This window comes from Acanthochromis polyacanthus, chromosome 13 (genome assembly GCF_021347895.1).
Source record: "Acanthochromis polyacanthus isolate Apoly-LR-REF ecotype Palm Island chromosome 13, KAUST_Apoly_ChrSc, whole genome shotgun sequence".
In the NCBI taxonomy this organism is placed as follows: Eukaryota; Metazoa; Chordata; class Actinopteri; family Pomacentridae; genus Acanthochromis; species Acanthochromis polyacanthus.
Window position 1 is genome coordinate 31,662,651 of NC_067125.1, and position 23,125 is coordinate 31,685,775.

The 23,125-nt window shown below is 42.1% G+C and overlaps 2 protein-coding genes across 2 annotated transcripts in view; one reads left to right on the forward strand and one right to left on the reverse strand.

Moving 5' to 3' along the window:
* The first annotated feature begins 147 nt into the window (after positions 1 to 147).
* On the forward strand, positions 148 to 3,409 carry mrm3a (mitochondrial rRNA methyltransferase 3a). Its single transcript, XM_051957774.1, has 4 exons — positions 148 to 731; positions 2,065 to 2,309; positions 2,386 to 2,547; positions 2,654 to 3,409. The coding sequence occupies exons 1-4, from the start codon at positions 355 to 357 to the stop codon at positions 3,238 to 3,240; spliced, it is 1,371 nt and encodes a 456-aa protein (XP_051813734.1). The 5' UTR covers positions 148 to 354; the 3' UTR covers positions 3,241 to 3,409.
* Positions 3,410 to 4,489: 1,080 nt separating this feature from the next.
* The window catches only part of nxn (nucleoredoxin), a 74,379-nt gene continuing 55,743 nt past the window's right edge, over positions 4,490 to 23,125 (reverse strand). Inside the window, exons 3-8 of the mRNA XM_051958007.1 lie at positions 19,200 to 19,333; positions 15,899 to 15,999; positions 15,666 to 15,772; positions 14,369 to 14,548; positions 13,735 to 13,859; positions 4,490 to 5,606 (exon numbers count right to left, since the gene is read on the reverse strand). Of these exons, the coding sequence (XP_051813967.1) occupies positions 5,424 to 5,606; positions 13,735 to 13,859; positions 14,369 to 14,548; positions 15,666 to 15,772; positions 15,899 to 15,999; positions 19,200 to 19,333 (830 nt within the window). The 3' untranslated portion in view covers positions 4,490 to 5,423. The remainder of the gene's footprint in view (positions 5,607 to 13,734; positions 13,860 to 14,368; positions 14,549 to 15,665; positions 15,773 to 15,898; positions 16,000 to 19,199; positions 19,334 to 23,125) is intronic.

The window sequence follows — 23,125 nt, forward strand, 5'->3', positions numbered from 1 at the left end:
GACTTCACACAGAAATAAAATGAACTCAAACGACTCGTCATGTCACCCCTGTCGGGTGAGGTCAATGGTATCGCCCAGTGTAAGGTATCACATTCTCTCGCGAGGTTACAGTTGAGACGTTTTAGCGTCAATAAATACAAAAACATTTACTTGGAGACACAATTAGTCATTTAGAATATCTTTTGAACAAAAAATATTCACACTGTGAAATATTATTGTTACCAAAGAGACTAGATTAATTTTAGATGTGTAATTGTAGTATCGGCTGTTTAACGGCTGGAGGCGGTGAGGAGGTTAGATAGTGTTGCTACAGCATTCTGAAAGACAAGAGAAGAAGAAACAGAGCCAAAAAAAATGGCAGCTTACATGAGAAGCGTGATATGCCTCTTTTCCATAGAGAGGAATGTTTTCCTAACACAGAGGAGCGGTGTTTTGGTGGAATCAAAACGGTATGTTCGCGGACTGAGGAGGAAACCTGTCAGAGTGTTGTTTCCCGAAAACGAGACGGGAAAAGTCCTGAAGCCTCCGCAGTCTGAGCCACCAGAGCAGAATGTCAGGAGATTGAAGGAGGCAAAAGCCCCATCTACAAGAGAGCATCTAGACGAAACGGACTCTGTCAAAACAAGAAGTAATGTGCAGTCGAGTGTGAAACATGCACACGTTGGTGTTACAAAGGATCAGGTTGACGGACTGCGCTTTGAGAGGGCTTTTCCTGGAGATAAAAGACTGGCGTGAGTAGCACAGAATCCCATCTTGTGCTTCAGTAAACCATTAACACTCTGTGTAGAAATACTCTGTTACAAGTTAAAGTCATGCATTTAATGTGTACTCGAGTAAAAATGCCAAACTGTATCCTGAATAAAGGTATTCATTATGTAGAATAATATGTTCCACGTTATGGACATGTTAACTTTAATGTTTTTAATGTTTAAGGTAGTCAGAGTTATGTATCTACTTTATACAGTTTATCTGCTAGCTGGTGTGTTACTATTGATTACATTTTGTGTTAAACAAAATATGTAACTTGTGACTAAAAAATGCAGTGTGATATTTACTAACAGAAAATTAAATTGCAGTTTGAAACAATGCAATTAGCAAAGGCTGAAATTTAGGATGATGCAGTGTGCCCCAGGGTCTACTGTATAATATTTTTGGGTTATTATTGCTTCATTTAACTTAATTGCAGAATTTGCAATCAAGATTCCAATACTTACATGATGCTATTGATCCATGAATGACTAACCTGTTTCAATGTCAGATAGTTGACAGAAAAGTCCTGTTTTTTTTTGTTTTTTTTACAATTATGATTATATTATTTATTATTATTTCTCTATTTATTGTTCATGACATAGTCCCCACATTTGTGATAATTGTTCTGTTCCTTATGCTTTTTACAAAAACAAAAAAGCAAAATGTATTTTTTGCAATTTATGTCTTAAGATCCAACTTTTGTGTTATGTATATGTATAGAACTGTTGCTATCTTAATTGTGTCTAAATGCAATGGTACGTCACACATTTGAAGTCCATTAAACATTAAATATCAAAATGAAAGTTTTAAAATTGTTTTGCCGATTACAATATCTGTTAGAAACAATGCAATGTTTTCCCCAAATCATTCAGAGCTACTAGGTTATCAATTTATCTTTGGAACTGATAAAATTTTGTCTTAATACGTGATATTACATCCTAATTTATTTGTTGAATATATTTTGGATTATTTGGCATGAGTGATTAAAGTTCTCAACAGTAGAAATACAAAGAAGCAGAAAAATAATATATTGAAATACTCAAATAAAGTAAGTCAAAATAGGACTCAACAATACTGAGTTACTTTCCACCACTAGAGTAAGTAATTGTAAATGTAATAATCTAATTCTGTTTCAAAATAGGAACTTTTACGCCATTTTTCTTTGTCTGCATTGCTGCGTTTTGCTCTTGTATGACATGATGGCTCCTTGTGTTTCAGTAGCATCCATACTTAAAATCACAATAATGATAATAATGGTGAACAGTGATGTTCACACTGCCTCATCATCCTCCTCTCCACGTGTCTTTTCTGCAGGAGGCTGGTGAGTGTTGCTCGTTCCAGGACGTTTCGGGAGCATCAGGGTAAAATCCTGCTGGAGGGCAGGCGTTTGATCTGTGATGCTCTGGATGCTGGAGCCAACCCACAGACGGTGTTCTTCAGCACGGTGGATCGGCTCCGAGAGCTGCCCTTAGACAAGCTGAGGAGGGCCTCGCTGGTTAAAGTCAAGTTTGAGGACATCAAGACCTGGTCTGAACTCGTGGCCCCACAAGGAGTGATCGGTGAGGGTCAGTCGTTTTGTTTGGTCTGGTAATAGACAGTCTGAAATGTTTCTCACTTTAACCTCTTCTTCTGCAGCTATATTTTCTCGGCCGGATCCATCACGGATGAACTTTGCTGATAGAAGTCATTCAGTTCCGCTTTCCTTGATATGCGACAACATCCGAGACCCCGGCAATCTTGGCACGATGCTGCGATGTGCTGCTGCTGCTGGCTGCCATAATATCCTCCTCACCAAAGGTATGTTTACGATGAGAAAGGCGCGAACACATCGAGTCCACACTTAATGGCTCTCTACATCTTGCTAGAACTAATTTTCTTAATTGTTATTTTTTTTTGCCAACAGGCTGTGTGGATGTTTGGGAGCCTAAAGTTCTGCGTGCAGCCATGGGCGCTCACTTCCGCCTTCCCATCCACTCCAGCCTGACCTGGGATGATATTGAAAGTCATCTTCCTAAACCTGTGACTGTCCATGTGGCTGACGGCAGCTGTGAACCTGACAGAAGCAGAGAAACTGAAGTTAATGCGTCTCACAATCTGTCCAAAGCAGGAGACTACGGTTGGGTCAGCTCAAGGCCTAATCGCAGAAACACCCGCTACGAGGAGTACGATTCGGACTCTGATGCTGACTCTGATGATGAGAGACTTTCCCTCCCCAGAGTGGACACCAAGCTGTACCATGACAGCTGGGCTCGGAGCCCCACTGCTCTTGTGATTGGTGGAGAGACACACGGTCTGAGTGTAGAATCCGTCCAGTTAGCCGAGAAAACTGACGGCCACAGGCTCTTTATTCCAGTCGCTCCTGAAGTGGACAGCTTGAACTCAGCCATGGCAGCCAGCATTCTGTTGTTTGAGGGCAGGAAGCAGCTGTTACAACTTCTGCAAACATCTGGGAAGAAAAGGCAACCTAAAGCTGAGAGGCATGTCTCATAATGCTTCCTCTAAATGTCAGTCTAAATGGAATAACTTCATCTTCTATATCATATTCTGCTAGTAATAAAACCTTGGAAATTTAGTCAAGATTCGCAAAGTGTGCCTATGATTTGTCTGCTTCTTTCATTTCCACTTTTTAAAATGCTGAAAATAAACATTGCTCTGCTTATTCTATTCGTTAATCATTTTCCTATAAAATGCCAAACGACAGTGAAAACCGGTCATTAGAATTCCCCAGAGTCTACATTGTGTTTCAGACTCATTGTTTCATCCAATCATGAGCCCAAAACTAATAGATTTTCAGTGTAATATAAAAAGTTCTGAAAAAAAAAAAAATCAGAAATTGCTAACATTTGAGGAGCTAAAACCAGAGAGAATATTTGGCATTGTAGCTTCAAAATCACTGCAATCTTGAATTTATCAACTCTGTTCCGAGATCGGTTGAATAGTAACGACAGGGCCACATTTTTTGGTGACTGTACTGGTTCTAAAAACATCCTTGAACTCAGTGTGGGAAATGTTAAGGAACTGTGGTCAAAATATAAACGTTACTTTTAAAAACTAATTTCATAGACTAATCTTATACTGATCATCCATAGCAACAAAAACACTCAGAGGTAAAGAAAGGCGAGCATAGCTCCCAGCTCGAGGAACACAACCAGGAGGTTTTTGAAATCAATCTGGCCCCAAAACTGATGGACTCCTTGAAAACCGCTGCAATACTCTTTGCCTCTTATCTCACAACTCGTTAATTCTGGCAGAAGGAACAACATAGTGAGCTATTCTTCAGTTTTTGAATAGAGAGCTGCTGGATAAATGGTTACTACAGCAACCGAATGAGCAAACGGAGATCGTGACAAGAAAATCAAAACTCTAATGTTGCATGTGGCGCCTTTATTATCGCACACAGGAGCCATTTTATTGATGTAACTCTTGGATTATCTCCTATATGATGAAGCTCATGAGGGGAGGCTAAAATAAGGTGTAAAAACTCTAACCTGTTCCCTTAGAAGTCACATAATTCTCCGTGTTTTCTGACCCTTTCCTCCAAATATTTTTCATAGATGCTTTGCAGGCGTATCGATTTGACAAAGGGCAATTTACATGTTCATCTTGTAAATCTGCAGTCACATTTATGCAAAATTCACAATGCTTAAAAATGCAAAGTGTGAGGTCCAAGTTTTCTTCCCTCCAATCATAAATGCAACATTTCCCTCAGACAAAGGAGCTGCTGAGTCACTGCACTGTGTCTCTTTTACATATCCAAGAGCTAACTTTATTGATAAAACTTAAACAGGAACAAAACTTTTGTGCTTGCCAGTGAATTTTTTTTTAATGGGTGTGAGAAGTCATGACTGAAGTAACAGAATATAGGGATTTATACATTCAACACTTTCAAAAAATGCCATTTTTGTGCCTCCAGAAATAACCTGGCCCGTTTTCATTAAGGGGACCTTCACGGAAAATCCTCCTAATGACTGAGATGAGAACCACCGTTAACTGGCTAGAGATGACTTTCACTCACATCATGACACACACAACAAGAGACAGGGGTTTGGAAAAACATCAGTCATTGGTCTGTTACAAGCAAGCGACGTGCTCTTTACTGTATGTGCACCTGTCATCTTTTAACTTTTATTTAAATAGGGCCGTACAGGCTTACAGCTACATCCAACTGAGGTTCAGCACATCTGCACTACATGTGAATCACAACTGTAAAAATGCATTTTATTGTTTCATAACATCTTCCAGAAACCAAAAAGAAAGGAAAACAAAGACTCAGCTGAATAAGTAGGTCCACTGGGTAATTCTCTGGTTTTCTCTAGAATTCAGAAATGCTATTGTCTGTGGGGGGGGGGAATACTTCGAGGCCATAAACAAACAAACAAAAACACAACAGAATCTCCATATATATTACTGTATGGACTATAGTCAATGCAAGGCACCACAGGAGAAAGAGAGGACTCCATGAAAAGAGGAACATGTCTAAAAAAATGTTAAAATGTCAGTAAAAAGTGAGACGTCTCTCTAACAGTCAGGAGGGGAGGTGGTGAGAGAGAGAGAGAGAGAGAGAGAGAGAGAGAGAGAGAGAGAGAGAGAGAGGTGGGGGAGGAGGGGTGAGGGGTTTCGACGATGGAGTGAGTCCCATTTTAGTGTGTCCGGTTTTCACCCGTACGTTCTCTTTAGATGGGCTCTGGTTTAAGCTTTTCGGCAAGGAAGTCGGTGACGAACTGCTCCACGATGGCCGGCGTGATCTCCTCCACGTCGCGGACGTACTTGGCGCGAGCCGACATGTCGAGGATGGTGAGCAGGGGGGCTGCTTCTGGGAGGTTGGTGTAGTCTCGCAGCGAGTCGCTCATGTCGTCCTGAGGGGAAAAGAGAGGGAAATGATGCAGTGAGAAGTGAGAGATTAGATGATGATATAGCAGAACGTTCCCCGGATTAAATGGTTGGACTGGACTTTTTTTGTTTGTTTTTGTCTCACATGATCAAACAAAACTTGGCCTTCAAAAAACCTTAGACATATCTGTAAACCTATCAGCACCCATTACTGTATACTTTATAAAAAACATTGTCACTCTTGTATATTCTGTTGATATTTTCTATACTATATATAATTTCATATATTTTACCTTCACTTTATACCCTAATATTCTGTGTTGTCTTATTGTTTACCCCTTAATTCAACATCCCTGCTGCCGCAACAACTTAATTTCCCTCCAGGGATTAATAAAGTCATCCAAGTCTACGCCGATGTGTTCAAAATTAGTCGAGCAATTCTACAATGTTTGACAAAAAAAATAACTCTGCTCTGAAAATAGACCCTTTACCACAAATTTCCTAATGAAGTTTACCATCCTATTGTATACAGAGTCCTACACACTGCAAAAAACAAAACAAAAAAAGCCAAAAAAAAAATCTAGTAGCAAGGAAGACAGAAAAAATATATTAAAAGGTGGAAAATGGTAAAAAGATTGTTTAAAAAAAAAAAAAAGGAGAAAAATGGATTGAGATACAGTAAAAGATCATGTAATTTATGGTCAAATTCATAAAAAAAATACAGTTAGAGGTTGAGAGGTCTGATCATTTTTCAACCTTTAGTATGCACATCTTTCTTTAAAATAGTAGCCAACACCCCAATTATTCCCATATATAATATGATATTCTAAACAATTAAATATATATTTTAAACTATTTTTTTGCTGAAAAAATATAGTAAATAAACAACGGTGTAAATTTGTGGTAAAATGTTAGAACATAAGTTAGTAAAAATACAGAACACAGACCCAGACCTCCACTAGACCTCAAAAGAAAAATATAAGATTGTAAATGTGCACAATAAGGTTTTCAAAAGGATGTATAATTTGACTTACAGGCCTCTTTAAATTCTAAATGTATATATTTTACTAAGCAATCTAAAAAGAAGAATCAAAACATGATTCAGCTTAGAGTTCAAACAGTTTAAGTTAAAGGGGCTGCAAATAAAAAGAGTGGAAATGACTGGTTTAGCTGCTCATCTTCACTGACAGCATTAACAAACTATTGAACGTATACAAAAGTCACTGAAGATGTCTGAAAAATGTGCAACAGTTCAACAGGACTGTGACTAATGCAGCTGTGTACATGGTGGGGGTGGGGGGTGGGGCCTTTCTATGAAGTAAGAAGAGGCTTTTTTCTTCCTTTTTAAACAACGGTCCTTTTCTCATTCTAGCATCTAAAGTACTTTGACAAACATGCAAATCAAACACTGGATACGTTCCAGAGGAGAGAAAACAGCACATTCCTCATCAGTTCACACTTCAGAAAACGAGGACGGCGCCCTTTACTTGAACTTCGCCACGTTACGATAATCCTACAAAATTCAGGACCGCCTGGCACAATCTTTATTAATGCACACTTCTTGAAAGAGAATACGAAAACGGTGTTCTGTGCCGTCTTCCTGCAGGCAGCCTGCCCAGAGAGACCGGCGAGCTGCTGCTTAGTCACACATCCTGCTGTGTGGAAAGTCAGGAAGGAACCAGGTGGGGGTCTGACAACATCCCTCCTCCTCCCAAAGCTCACTCACATCACATTTAAGTCTCCTCGCAGTGGAACAGCGCATGTGGGCAGGAGGCAGAACGGTGCACGGACTTGTGAAAGGAGTCTGTTAAAAATAGATCGCTGCTGGGTTTAGAGAGGAATCCAGTCTTATTTCTTAGCGGTTATTTTGAAAAGGCCTCACCCATGTTCTGCCTGAGGCTTGAGGTCACCTTTCACCCTTTAACAAGTCGGGATTACAACTTGTGTAGCCACAGGTAACACACATGAATCACCACCAGGCAGGCAGCAACTTTCAAACAAGCTTGAGAGGTTCATTAATTATTGAGAGTGAACAAGAAATCTCACAGTTTCGTAATTCAGCTTCGGTTCCAGCTGGGAGTGCTTCTGAAACGGGCATTCCTGCCTTGACAGAGATCCATTTTTCTTCTCGCATATCTTCCCTAATCCAAATGAATTTCATGTGTTTTGTTTGGTCAGGTCACACGGTTCACTCGTACAGATAATTCCCTCACCTTATCGGAGGCGTTTTCTCATCCTCACGACACGATTTCCCCTCAGCTTAGTTTTTCTGGCTCTGAAGGAGACTTTCAAAGATTAAAGATCAGTTTCATATGGAAGAGATTATGCTGCAAATGCAGAAGTTACAAGAAAAGGCCAGCGGGGGGCACTGCAACAAAGAGTTCAGATGGAGGCAGTGCTTCTGATGTTAATGCTGTTAGTTACTGATTTATGTGAGTTTGGACAAAACAGAGTCAATGATAGAGCGACTTTGGATGGATTTCCTGTTACATGTTCTGTTCAGCCATCCCCTCCTCTCAGCTCTCTTTGTTCTGTCTCCTCTGTTATCAGAGAATCCACAGCTATTCTTGCTAAATGCATCAAACCACACAATCAACCCTCAGACTTCTCATTGAATAGCTTTGGCTGCACTGCTACCTAAAAAGGATACGTATGCCAAGGCGAAGTCCGTGACCTCCACTTTGCAAAACTGCTAACAGATGGAGCAGATGAGTTGCAGTGTGGCGTTTTCTTCTAGGCAGCTAACTTCCTCCAAATAGATCCCTTTTTATTACGCTGCAAATCAGCGCACATTGACCACTTAATACTCACAGATGTAAGCTGTCACTAAGGACAATGCTGTTACGAGTGAAATACTGCTCCATTCTCCCACTTCAAATAAAGCTTCCCCTCGCAGCTATACCAAGCATAGATTATAGATCATCTGGGCATGCAGTGTAAAGAAACCACAAAGAGAGGAATTCCACAATCTGTCACCGTGGCCTTTCCAGCCTCTCCGATATGAGGAGATGTAATCTCTGAGTCGCCTTCGTGGGAAGTCATGCATCTTCTTTTGTGTGGCTTCTCTGCTTGTGTAAACTGCTTCTGGTGAGGTGCAGCCATTCCTGAGGCCCCCCCGCCCTCTGCAGCTCAGCGCCGAACAAAACAAGACAAAAGGGCCTCGATGCTGTAGCCGCACTCACAGCTGTGATAAGGCTCAGCGTGTGTTTACCGTGTGGGACCTGCTGGGCCACGTCAGGCTCATTCTGATTATTGATGCTCTGTGGCATTTCACAGATGATGACCACCTGATAAGGCCTCAGCCGACGGTGATAAACCGTCCCTCCACCACGCCGGCCTCCGAGTCGGGGCTGCGTCCATCTCATAGACCGGCTTAGATGTCAAAGATTGTCAAATATTGGATATTCTCAGCTGTAAATGCTCATATGCTCGTATATGCTGAAAGCAAAAACATTTTGGTCGGGTGAAGAACATCCACGAGCTGCACGAGATCCATCTTTAGGTAAAAATTAAGTGATGGAAACATTAATGAGGTTTACAGATAAGACAGACTCACAGTCAATGCAAATTTTATGTTCATGTTGATTTTTTGAGCAAATATGAGACAGGAAAATGCCTATGATTGTATAATTAGAAAGTTAGCATGCAGTAACAGCAGCTTATTTAGGCTGTACTTAGCTTTGAGCTAATAGCTTGAAGGTGACCAAGATGATTCAGAGTGACAAGATTTGCATCTGAATACTTTGGTATAATATTTACCTCATTCACCATCTTAGCTTGGCATATTAGCATGCTAATACTTGTCAATTAGCACTAAACACATCCTTATTTTTGGTCATTAAGTGTTTAAAAAAAAACTACAATTCTGACCTGATGATGGTGTCAGACATTTACAGTCCATCCTAGGGGTCAGTATGCAAATTCATTAATACAGCTGCAACTAACAATTATTTTTACTCTCACACAATCTGATGTTTACTTCCTTGATTACCTCATTTATTTCTTTGACAGTATAACAGCCACTATTTGCTCTGTAAAACAGAATGAAAACCCCATCAGTGCAAGCTCCAGAGTCCAAAGTGAAGCCATCAAATGTCTTGTAAACTCAATAAGATAAACATATTCAGAATACACTCGTGAGACCATTTTTTAAATCCTGAATACCAACATTAGAAACAACTGATTATCAGATTTGTGATTTTTTTTTTGTCAACGGTCAAGTTGTTTTTTAAGCTCCAATTGTGAACCTCATGGTGATGCTAGTGGAAAACTAACAGCGTTAGTACAGCCCGTCGGATTCTTCCACTAAGTAAATATGCACCAAATGTTTGGCCCACTTGACAAAAGTTGAGATTTTATGTTAATAAAGACACATGAAAACCTTATGGTGGCACTAGAGGAAAGATCAGAGGATCACAAGGACAGTGGACGTTGAATGCCAGGTCCAAATTTCAAACAGTGTATCTAATGGTTTTTGTCTGGTGGTGAAGGGATTGAAATTACCATCCCTGCAACCACACTCTTCACATGCATAAAAGTATGCATAGTATCTGTGGAGCTTTATAGATAAGACCAGCATTGCGTTATTGCAATTTTGACCTTTTCAGTCTTTTCTAGGAAAAAGGAGCGTAATAATAAAGAAGAAGGAAGAAACTTCCAATGTGCTAAGATTTGAATAATTGCTTGTGAGGAAGCCCTGGAATGTTTGTGCAACCCATTATAATCTCAAAGTCAAAGCAATCATTCTGTTTAGGGACACACACACACACAGAACATGCACGGGAAAACAAAGCTTTGAGGAGCAGAATCACAGGCAGCAGTCACTGCTGCTTGCCACAAAAGTCAGCTAAATTCTTATGTGACTGGATAATACCACCAGAGTTCATTTTACATGCAACAGCCAGCACAGAGCAGAAATGAAAGAACAAAAGATCTTTCATTCGGCATTTATAAATCAGTGTACTACTCTGCGGCGTGCGTTTTTTTTTTTTTTTCAGCGGGGTAAGAAGATCCTGTGTCGTTCGCTGGGCTGAGCCTCCTCTGGAGAGACTGCCAACATACTGCTGTCTCATGGACACAGAAAACCCAGCAGCTGGCCTGGCAAGGAAGTGTGCGACTACCAGGGCAAACCCAGGCCAAGGTGAAGGAGTCTGAGCCCGGAGCCTGGAAGCTTCACCGAGTGTCTGAAATGGGAAGTGATATCTGACTGTGAACCCAATCTGGAAATGAAACCTGGTGATTTCATAGCCGGTTGAGCTGCAGCCAGGAAATTATACCTGCGCGACATGGATGTAAAAGTATCTGGCCAAGCATGTGTGCCACAAGGGAAACAAAGCAAACATAGACTGCAGCTATAAAACGAGAAGCTTCTGAATTACAACAAGCTCCAGTACAACAATGTTTCTTTGTGTTAGGTCAAATAAATATTGGCACACAGCCAATGAGCAAGAAACACAATCATGTCAGCTCTCGTCTTTCTGAGCTTTTCTCGTCCTGTGTGCATACGTCGGTGACATTTCCAGACTGTCATTAGAGCGGAGCAGCCAGGGGTCCAACGGTTAGCACATGTGCAAGCCCCACGGCCGAAACTTGAGCCCGCTTTATGGTGAGTGACATGAGAAACTGGTGCTGTCCTCCCAGACTGCCGGGCAGAAAGGGAGCAAGGCAGGCAGGAGGGCAGGTAGCAGGGGAACTGAGGAGAGGTAGCTAATCTGGTAATTGTGTCGGCCGCTGCTGCTAACTCCAACAGTTCTGCGAAGGTCGAGACAGAACAACATGAGATAACAGGAGTTATGAAAACTTCATCGCCCCACACAGGCGAGACGTGGGAGGAGGTGCAAGGAGAGATGTAGGGGTGATTTGGAAGTAGTGTGAGGGAGTAAAGAAAATCTGCTGGCACGCTCTGGGTCCACCCATCATCATGGAGGTACAGAGTTGAATTGTGGGTCATGGGTAGGACTGAGTGTATCTCCAGCAAGTTCAAGCAAAGGGCCTCCAATGTTGTCATTCCATAAAGATTCTATTGCGCAAGATGTTTTGTAGTTGCTGCTGAATTTCTGGTTTCCACTGCATGTGTTTTTGTTCGGTGTCCCGCTCAGAGGATATCATGGTCAAAACTCTTCCAGGACCAGATTTAAAGAAGCCACAATGTTAAAACCACCCGCACAATATAGTGTCGGGCTCCCATGGTAGTGACAAAACAGCTCTGACCAAGGCAGGGACTCTGCAAGACCTCCACACATCAGGCACCAAGACTTCAGCAGTAGATCCTATAAATCTTTAAGGTTGAGATGTGGGCCTCCATGGATCAGACATGTTTTTCCAGCACCTCCAGATGCTAAATCCAACTGAGATCTGGGGAACCTGCAGGCAAAGTTGATACACTGAACTCTTTTCATGTTCCTCAAACCTTTCCTGAATAACATTTGCCGTATGACAGGGAGCAATATCCACTGCCATCAAGTAACACCACTGGCATTAGGGATGCAGCAATGTTTGGGTAGGTTTCCAAGTATGCACCATGTGTTCTACCACAGGCAGCATTAAGCTTTCAACAGTTTGCCTTGTGGATCAGACCACATGGGCTAACCTTTGTCCTCCACACACATCAGTGATTCTTGGGCAACCAAAAACCCTGTCGCTGCTTCACCGATTGTCCTTCCTTGGACCACTTTTGGTGGGTATCAACCACTGCATCGTGGGAAGACCCCACAAACTTCCTGTTTTGAAGAAAGTCATTGAGCCAACACAATCTGGTCTTTACAGTTGATCATTTTTACTCCTTTGAACAGGATGACTTCAAGGACTGACCGTCTCTCATCCAGTCTCATTGATAAATCTGTCCCCATGTGTTCTCGTTCGCTTGCTAGAATACAGGATCGCAGGAAAATAGCAAATCTTGCCTCTTTTGCTGCTGAAATAATGATTTTGCTACATTGAGAAATTCATTAGCTAGAATGTTTCCCAATACAAATATGGTTACTTAAATTCTCTAATCTTACTGGTATGGAACAAACAGCTGTTATGGTCAGCGACTCAGCCTGTTGAAGTGGGTTTTGGAAATACATTTCAGCATGGCAAGTTTATAAAATTCTGGTTTTCTATATACATGTCATATACTCCTAAGATAAAGAATTTAATAAGTAATTATGAGGCATAGTACTGTACATCCCATTTTGTGAGTATGTAATATGTCACTGCAACACTGACTTGTTTTCATTTTGTTAAAATCAGTTTTGTGTCCAACTGATTTTCTTTCTGTGTGATGATGCAAAATATAAAAGCGTAAGAAAAAAAACCCCACCTGACTGCTTGATAGGTGCCTTTGTAACAAGATGATCACTGTTATTTGTGCCATTGTGTTATTTCAAGGTTGTGGCTGCACAGTGCATATATCAGCTATGGATCAAATGACTGTAATCCGACAGTGCAGTTTCCTTTAGCTCCACGGCTTATTTCAGCATCTGCTAGCTCATTGTTTTCTTGCCTCTACCTTTACTGTTTTGTTTACTCACATCACTGATATACTATAAGCTTTGGTGGCACCAAGCAGCTGCTTTCAGGTTACAAAAAAAAAAAAAATTCTAAAAACTGACTGACGCCACCTGCTCAACAACTAACGGCTAGATGGTAAACACAGCGCAGTTCTTAGCAGCGAGAGAGTCACAGAGATAACAAACAGAACTAACAGGGAGAAACAGGACTTAAAATGAATGCTAATGCTGCTGATGTATGTGCTGGATGTGTAAATAGACAACTGTTGGTTCCCCCAAGTGGCTGGAAAAAAAATCAAACATTAAGAAAAATAGGTCAAAAAAACCCTTTGGAAACTGCATTATTATTTCATGAGTGTATTTTTCAGCTTTTAAGTGTCTCTGCTGAGTACATAAGAACGTCACAGTTCTTTAAAAGGAAATCGAAAATGTTTGTTTATGCTACATGTTTATGTATGTTATTTTTATGCATTTGTGTTTTGAGCATCAGCCTCACAAATCATGAAGTGGTTGGGCTATGAAGAATGAAACGGCCCCAAGCACAGACAATTACCGAACACTTAGTGAAGTAAGCCGTATAAAAACAAACCCTTACTTGGGCTATGACAGTTAGTGTGAAATGGCATTCCTGTCTTGAGTTTTCTCCAGCGGCTTATCTCACCTCTCCAGCCACAAAGAACAGCAGCGGCGTCTCCTCCTCCTTGGCTTTGTACTTAGCCATGAGCTTCTCTGCGATTGGCTGAATCAACTCCTTGGCTGGCTCCAATTCACCTTCCTCCTCAGCGTCTGAATAAATCAGGCAAGACACACAGAATGCTGTTAAAAGTATGAAAAAAGCCACCTGGGAGAGGAAGAAAAATGCACAGATGAGCGAAACTAAAGCCAAGGCAGGAGAGGAGGCTGTTGGACAGATGAGTGAAGAGATGAAAGACTGCGTACAGATGGTCTCCGTCTTGTTTTGCAATTTGGTTTGACCTCCACAGACATCAGGGTGGTCTCACTTTTGGAGGGTCATCACTGTGTCCTCCATTCTGTTTTATAATGTCATCACATCTGCCCTGCATTCGCGTCTAAATCACTTTACGATGCCGCTGCAAAACACTTTTTTTGCATGTTCCTTATTAGCATATAAATAGATGAATAAGGAGCCAGTTCTGCTCAGACCTCTGGACCTTTTGACACTGGAAGAATTTTCCACAGAGTCTGACATTCAATATGCTCTACATAAATGCCACTTCATTCAGGCAGCGGCCCCCATGTGGAGCTGCGCTGCATTATAAGGCCAAGCCGCTCACCCACAAACAGGACGAGGCAGGGCCCCTCGTGGAGCTGCACGGCGTTGGACTCGCTGAGCTCGAGGACGGGTCGGGGGTGCCAGGGGAAGAGCCGGCACTCGGGGTCGTTCAGCACCTCCACCCGGCCCTGTCGCGTGATCACGTGACCCTCTGCGTCCAACAGAATCAACGTGGGAATACCTGAAGAAGGGAAGAAGGGGGTGGAAAGGGGAAAGAGTGAGGAAGGTAGTTTGGGTCTAGGGATAGACCAATTATTGGCCTGGTTGATATTTGGCATTTTTCCGAGTATCTGCATTGACTGATTATTGTCGAAGCAACAACCCCTCTGTGTGTAGACAGAAACACAAGCCATTGCCACATCCAGTAAATTAGCTTCTCTCACAGTGACCACAGCTATGCTAATAGGTAGTGGCTAAGTTAGAAGGTGGCAACAGATTAACCTGAAACAGAGTCTGGAAAACAATAATTAATAGTGAAGAAGCCTAGCTATGAATGACAGGTTCTTTGCCATCACATGCTGTTAAAACATTACATTTAATTGGATCAAAATATCAGTTATCAGCCTTTCTTGATTACCAATAACAGGCATCGGCCCTGAAAAACCCATATTGGTCGATCCCTATTTGGGTTAATCATGTTTTCATGACACAGACTGTTTCTTCTCCCACAGTTTTTTTTGGGCCTTTTGTTGCCTTCCATTTGTCCGTTTCACCTCTAAGATCTTTTTTACATGTAACTGACTCCTACCACCTTTGCGATTGTAATCCCCTGGCCTTATTAACAGCCTTATCAGAAGCAGACACCATCAGGCAGTGTGAGTCACTGTGTTCCTGTCTGCGCATGTGGACTGAAACCAGCAACGGTTGGGAAGGGCGATCGTGAACTGCAGGGGTTTGAGTGCAGGAGGTGGAGGAGTGGGGCAGCGTTGACTCGTCCTCTGCACATTCCTGGCATTCTTAGCAGGACAGACCGAGAGCCAGCTCCTGCTAACTTCATCCACAGTCCTCTGCACACCAGCACAGAGGAAAGGGAATCGGGAGAGATGGCGTAGAGGGAGAGTTGCAGCACTTCAGCGGCGAGCGAGCGAGACAGTAAACTTGATAACTGGCCCACATTCCTCAGGCTGCAGGGCAATCTGTGTTGCTGTTTGCCTGCCCGGCACAGAGAGCTGTTCGCCATTATGCCAGTTTGTGACATAACTAAGCTTGGCAGGGAGAAAGGAAAAAAAAAAAACTCCACTGTCTGCTCTTAGCTTAAGGACCTGAGGTTGTATTTTAAAAAGGAGGATGTAAAATACCTTGTATTCCATAGAGTCTGTTGAGTCGTGACCGTCGAGCTTCGTCGGAATATGGCACTGCCAACCACGGCATCTCGCTGAAGTACTGCTTAAAGGACTCCTCTGACCTGCACATAGTAACACAGCAGATGTGAATTTGCTAAATCGAGCTGATTATTATTTGTGTCCTTGACAGACAGAAGCAGATGTCAATAAATATGATCCTGTCTATCTTCCGGCTCAGTGACTCTCACCTGTCAGCGCTGACGAACACGATCTCAAACTTCTGACCCGACTCTTTGACAGTTCGATACGATTCCACCAAGACTCGAGTCAAACTGCGGCACGGCGGGCACTAAGACACAGCAAGAAAATAAGAAAAAAAAAGAGAAACACATCATCACAAATGTAAAAGGGTGTTGCAGTAGGGTATTTCCCTCTCAGTCACCAAACACCTTTCTACAAACTAGTAATTCTGTCTTGTTTTGTATGCAGCTTCTTCAAATATAGACCGGGCTTCTGAAAACACTAATCCTGCAGCAGTATACTCTAGCTTAAGAATGCATTTGTTTTTGTGTGTGTGTTTGGAAAGTCCACACTCTGCAGGCAGAGGGAGCGCTGGTATGGCTGGCATTAGCATGACATCAGTGTGCTGTGGCAGTGGGAAGGAAAACAGGGCAGCATTAACTTCCAGACACTTTCCCAGGCTCGGTGTGTTCTCTGTCTGCGCTTTTACACTCTCTGCTCTGAACGTACAGTACAGCACTTTTCATTTCCTGGTCTGGATCACAGTTAAGCAATTACATTTTCTGAATTTGACTGTTCCAGTGAAGTGAAATTAACAGAGAAGGACACAATTTTTAAGGAGCAAAAATAAATGACAAAAGCACAGAACTCATCTATAAAATACTTTAACATTGTTTTTGGAAGTATTTAGCCTAACACACCGATAAGCTCTTAAATGTTCATAAACAATGGATTAATATGTTGGCTACAACAAGATTACTGGAGCTTAAGCTGATTTTAGTGAGCAAAAATTGTGATATCAGCATACTGGCAAATATTGTTCGTATTTATGGACTTTCTGTTAGAATTTTACGAGGGAGGGAAAATAATTGGGCCTATCTTTAGTGGATTCCTGCAATTTATATCACAAACTAGTTAGCAGATTATAGTGAAAACACTGCTTGACTCCACACCACCGTCTGCTCAGCTACATGTGCTGCAGTGTGCTGAAAATATTGGAAATATGGAGTCAGAGCCACTTTGTTGGACAATCCTGATGACAGCATTTATAAAATAACTCAAGCATCTTTGTTTGTACTATGCTCCACTGAAAAAGCAAAAGTTGTACATGCAGATACTGCTACATCTGTGATAGGCCAATATCAAATATCAGTCCACTGGTAACGACATTGATCAGGCTCCAGTATGAGCAGCTGAGACCAGGACCATCAGCACTGCCCCCCCCCCCCCCCCCCCCCCCCAAAAAGGCTGTGTTATTTCCCCCTCTGTTCTCCCTGTACACCAACACCCTGTACAGTGCTCACTGTGGAGTCTTTCCGCTTTTTGGGATCCATCATCTCCCAGGACCTGAAGTGGGAGATGAACATCACCTCCATAACCAAGAAGGCACAGCAGAGGATGCACTTCCTGAGGCAGCTGAAGAAGTTCAACCTGCCAAAGACTATGATGGTGCACTTCTACACGGCCATCATAGAGTCCATCCTCTCCTCCTCCATCACCGTCTGGTACCCTGCAGCCACCGCTCAGGACAAGAGCAGGCTGCAGCGCATCATCCACTCTGGTGAGAAGGTGATCGGATGTAACCTGCCATCTCTCCAGGATCTGTACGCATCTAGGACTTTAAGACGTGCAACCAAGATCTTGGCTGACCCCTCTCACCCTGGACACAAACTTTTTGAACCCCTCCCCTCAGGCAGGAGGCTGCGGTCCATCAGGACTAAAACCACTCGCCACAAGAACAGCTTCTTCCCCTCTGCTGCATCGCTGATGAACTGCCCGTGACCCACCCCTACCCCCACACTCTACCTGACACCAACTCCCACTGTAACCCACTGCAAATCAGCTGTTGATCACATTAATTACTACTGTGTAGTAACTGTGCATACCTTTGTCTATTTGTTTCTAGATTTTTCATGGCACCTTGACTTTTATTTTATTGTCTATCTTTTTACTTACTATTTATTTGTACTTGCACCAAGAGCACCAGAGAAAATTCCTTGAAAGTGTAAAAACCTACTTGGCAATAAAACTGATTCTGATTCTATAACTGGTAATAACTGATTTTTGGGCACTGGAGGAAAAAGGAAACAAGCAGTAACCACAACACTGAAATATATCTTTAGAAAGATAAATATGGCAGATTTGTCAGGAAAATCTTCTGCATACAAATAATCAGCAGATTATTTAGGCTTTTATTTAGCAGATAAAATCTTGCACTATTTTTTCTTGAATTATTAATATCTCATATGTACTAAAGTTTACCATGATTTATTATTAATTAAACACAAATTCTATTTCATTACAACTCGGGCTCATTATAGCGGACACAGTATGATTGATCCACTCGTGAACGCTCAGCATGGTGAAGCACAAGGCCTTGATCAATTAAATGCTAATTAATTGACTTTTTCCTCGGTTCTTATAAACACTGTTTAATTCTCTTCAGACAATGTAGTGTCAGTGATCATCAAGCCGTCTAATGTGGCCTTTTGCTCGCCAGTTTATGCGACTGCTCAAGGTTTTGAGCTAAAGTTCTATTGTGGAGCTTTCTTAAAGAAATATCCTTCTGCATTTCAAGTGTGAAACAGAATACGGTCATATGTGTCCTTACCACGGGCCATTTCAGGTCGCTGGAACATTAAGAGAAAAAAAACGAATATTTAAATGTGTGGATGCCAAGGCGAGGGGCTGGTATTTCATGTTTGTAAAATTACTTTAATAGCAGATACATTTACACGAGTGACCGGGGGAATGTGGTGCAAAAACACCGCAAATAAACCGTAATGGCTTCTGTGACTTGTCCTTTTCAATTTTCTATGGTTTTGGGGTCTGAGCCAGCATTCAGGCGTCACCATTCTGAGGAGCCGGTATCTGAGGCTGCGGCTCTGGCAGCTGCTGTGCTGCTGACTGGCCTCGGCAGCCTGAGCTGCATCTCATCAGGAACAGTCCGGCGATGATGAACCGCCTTTCATGCACCACTGAGTCATGACCTCCACTGGCTATCAGCAGGTCCAGCAGAGAAACAGACAATAGCTTGATGTCATTGGGGTGTGGTGACTGATCCAGAGGTGGTGGTGAAAGGATTGACGGGGATAGTTAAGCACGGTTAATGTAAACAGACAAACACAAAGAAGTCGCCTCCACCCTCCTGCTCCTCTCTTATCTGCCTCCACTACTGCTCTGTCTCTTCCTGCTCCGCTCTGCTGCCCTTTCTTCCATCCGATGTCTCAGTGTTTTGATAGAGTTGGGAGGCCTGAAAAATAAAAACTGGGCTCCTCTTTGTCCTCTCTCTCTTTTCTCTGCACTCACCCAGTGTGCTGAGAAATACACTCCCACGTAGTGTCCCTCCAGAGAACTGCTGTCTGTTGTCTGCCTGTTGTTCCTGAGCAGAGGCCCTGCCACCACCTCCGCAAACGGCTTCGGGCCCCAGGGGAACTCCAGGCCTGGGAGAGGGTAGGAAGGTGGAGAGGGTGGGGGTGGGGTGGGGCGATGAAAAGGGGAAACATGGGAAGGAAAACAAGAGTTTACTGCCATGCTAGCAGCTCTGTGAGGTGCTACATAGTGCAGCTTTGTGCTAAATGCTAACGTCAGAATGCTAACATGCACACAGGGGCAGTGTTTACTATGTTCACCACCGGTGTAGCATTCTAGCATTGTGGCATGAAATTTTAAGTGTTAACTAAGGCTGAAGGCTGCTTATTTCTGCAGATATTTGAATGTCATGACAATCTGTCTCGTTGTTGTGGAGACATTTAAATCTAACTACATGGTGATGCTTGACAAGAAGTAGGGAACACGTAAGACATTAAGATTTAATGTCTGCGAACCATGAATGTCGAAAACATTTCTTAGCAATCAATCACTTATCTAAATCTGGTCTCAGGATTCATGCCACCAGCATGCTTCAGCAAAGAGAAAGCCTAGAGATGCTTTCCGTCTCTGTCAGGTATCAAAATGTCATGTACACCTGTCATTTGTAAATTACTCTGACGGTTTTGTCATATCTGCTTTTGGAAACACACACCCACCCAAAACGCAAAATACGGTCTTAATGAATCCTAAAAGCTGAGCCTCTCCAGCAAATGAAGGCTGTCAGAAATACTTCCCTCCTGCTCTCTTTCACACTTTCCATTTCCTTTTCAAGGTGTTCTCATTGTTCCCGTTGGGCTCGGGAGATGCATTTGGAACAGCCGTATTAAAAAGGGGTAATCATAAATAAAACCTTGTATGGCTGGTTCATAATGGCCTCTTTATGCGAGCGCAGTTGTCTAGAGCTTCATTAGGCAGGAATGACACGTCTGCACTGCGCTGGCGCGGCCTTTCATTGTTGTCGTGATTGTAAAAGTGCACTCCATCTTTACGCTGCAGGCTAGTCTGCCGCCACTCAAGTCAGGCCTTTCATCGAGAGTGAAAGGCAGAGGGCCCCGAATTGTTCACCCGCCCCTCCCAGTCTGAATGTACAGCAAACTTTTTACTGCCCTTTTCCTCACCGAACTGCTGCAGATGAATTGATTTGTCACGTTGGGAACTGCTCTCGGTCTGCTTCATGCAGAAAAAATTGAGGAATAAACTACAGCCCTGTTTTATTTTATTTGCAAGAGATTCTGAAGGGAAAAAAATCGTGGTGCCAGTGATCATCTCTGCTGCTGAAGCCACAGATGAATCTCTCCTCTGCCCACATCTAGTGTGGAAGAACAGTTAATGAATGAGGGAAATATTACTGCAGGCCTGGACTGGCTTTCCCTGGACAGACAGTGAAATCTGTCACAGTGCTCATGCAAAATCCATCCTGCCTCGCTGCGCTGCCATACTGCTGCTATTCTCCCCAGTCACGTGACTAACAACACTTCAAGTTGACCAAACACAGTTTGAAGAGGCATCGTTTTCAAATATTGAGACTTTCTCAGCCCTTGGTACAGAAAAGGAATGCAAGCCCACTTTTGTTAATTCTCCATCTCCACTTCAAAGTGCAGAAATTACAGGCTTTGCAGATGAGGAGTGAGACACGGACCCGCTATAATATTCAGGCTGCACCATAATTATGGTAGCATCTATTCAAACAAAGGGAAAAAGTTGATGTGAAACACTTCAGCCAAATGCTGAATGATGGGGCAGTGCAGTATCTCCACAGGTATTTGAGATGAGAGTTAGGTGTGTGAATACAGGTGGAACCTCATTTACTGCACACATATCAAAGTGGTTTACTTAACTTTCTCAAGTTTATCTTACATTGTGCACCTAAGATGTATGATACAATCTGGTATGTTGGGCATTTTCAGTTGGAATAATTTCACTATTTTAATTTGGGCTGTTGCAAAGTTCAGTTATACTACAATTATTAAAATTATGGCTTTTTTTTAAAATCACGTGTTACTGCAACATGAAGTGTTTGTCCATCCATATTAAAACTTAATGGAAAAACCAGAAGGCCAGAAAAGAAGAAAGAAAAAAAAAATAACATTGCAAAAAGGTTTTTATGCTCAGCTGGGGTGGAAAAGTTGGCGTACAGATAATTATGTACATCGACTATATGACTTAAATGTCAGTCTTACTTCTACTGTAGAGCCAAAAATTAAAGTGAACAAAAAGCTGGATCTGTGTGGATATGATGAGAGCTGGATACATTCCTGCCACTTAGTCTTCCTGCCAATTTGTCCCATTAACCACTAGCAGTATTCTGATGAAATAATCCCTATGCCCAAAAAAGCATTTTTCCCGTAGGTGCCATTATAAAGAAGACTTCTGTTAAAATGTTCAAGGAACAACTGCAAGGTCAATTATTGCTCTTGGTATTCTCATTTTTTAAATCCATGGAGGTTTATACTATTGCAAAACATCCAAATCAGACTAGAAAAGTGATTCTGAAGTGCACTATGTCATTCCAATGGCCCCAGCAAGGTAAATGTTAATATTTATGTGCAGTGGGAGCCAAGCAATGTGGATCAAGTCAGATCAAGTCTCCAGCAACACTGCTGAGCTGTGAAGTAATTTGAACTTCATGGCCAAACTAGGTTACAACAATTTTCTTGTCCGTCTCTGATGCAAAATGGCCCAAAAAACATTTTTCCAATTACAAATTGGTAAAAAAAAAAAAAGGAGCATCTGTGTAAGAATTTGATCTGTTTGGTCCAGTGGGATTTGGAAAAAATGTAGAAGGTGGTGTATGGTAGCTATATCTAATCGTGTGTGTGTGTGTGTGTGTGTGCGTGTGCGTGTGTGTGTGTGTGTGTGTAACAAACAAGTTGGAGTTGACATGCATTTAAAGAGCAGATGATAAAACCTAACCTCCCTTAAATTATCAAACGGACCAAACACATTCCATATTTCCATCAGCTTGTCCACAAGGTTTTCCAATGTGCCAGACTTGAATGATGCTCTGCTAATTACATCATCTTGCTGCACCTTCTTCCTCTGGAGTGATTTAATGACATCTGACTGGAGAAGTAGCAACACCACCTGTTTATCTGAAAGCCCCCATAACAAATAATTTACCTTTCAATTGATTGTCTGAAGATGAAGTTTAAATTCGAGCTGTATGTGAACGAGGATGTGGACGCTCGATGCTGGACTTTCTATCCGACTCAATCTGCTCTGTGAAGAGTGACATCTTGAAATGCTTCTGAATTCCTAAGAAGCATTTTGAAGCATCTATGAGTGAGGACACACTTGTGCATCCTCATCTTTTCTGCAAACTACGACGGGAGCAGGACTGATTAGTGTATATATGATACATATTTCTAAATCACACTGTATGTTGCTTTTCATTTGTGTCGCATTCTTTTGTGGATGTGTTTAATAACAATGTGAGTAATCTGTTCATTCCTGTCAAATTCTACCAATTGAATTGAATATAATAAAAAGTAAATACAGACTGAAACAAAGCAATGGACAGATGATGAAGCTATATCACAAACTATATGGATTTAGTTTTAAAATGAACCAAGAATGCCTAATTTTTTTAAATGCCCGCTGCCTGGCTTCCTCACCTTCTCCACTTGAATCTCAGTGTGGAGACAAAGTGAGGAAGGATTTGAGGATGTACAAACTGAGAACAGAATAGGCTTGTATTTTTTAAGTGACCAGAGCATAGAGCTGACTTTTGGACGCTTCTGAAACACGCTGCAGCACATCTGGTAGACTCACAACTTAGAGAGGTCATGAAACAAGACACAGCCATCCCTGATGAATTCCACAGGTTACATTCAACTAAAACTGAATACCCACCAGGAATTCAT

Excerpts from the sequence above, each read along its gene's own strand:
- mrm3a (XM_051957774.1), top strand. The coding sequence starts at position 355 with ATGGCAGCTTACATGAGAAGCGTGATATGCCTCTTTTCCATAGAGAGG. Across the intron at positions 732-2,064 it reads CCTGGAGATAAAAGACTGGC|GAGGCTGGTGAGTGTTGCTC; the intron begins GTGAGTAGCACA and ends TCTTTTCTGCAG. Across the intron at positions 2,310-2,385 it reads GGCCCCACAAGGAGTGATCG|CTATATTTTCTCGGCCGGAT; the intron begins GTGAGGGTCAGT and ends CTTCTTCTGCAG.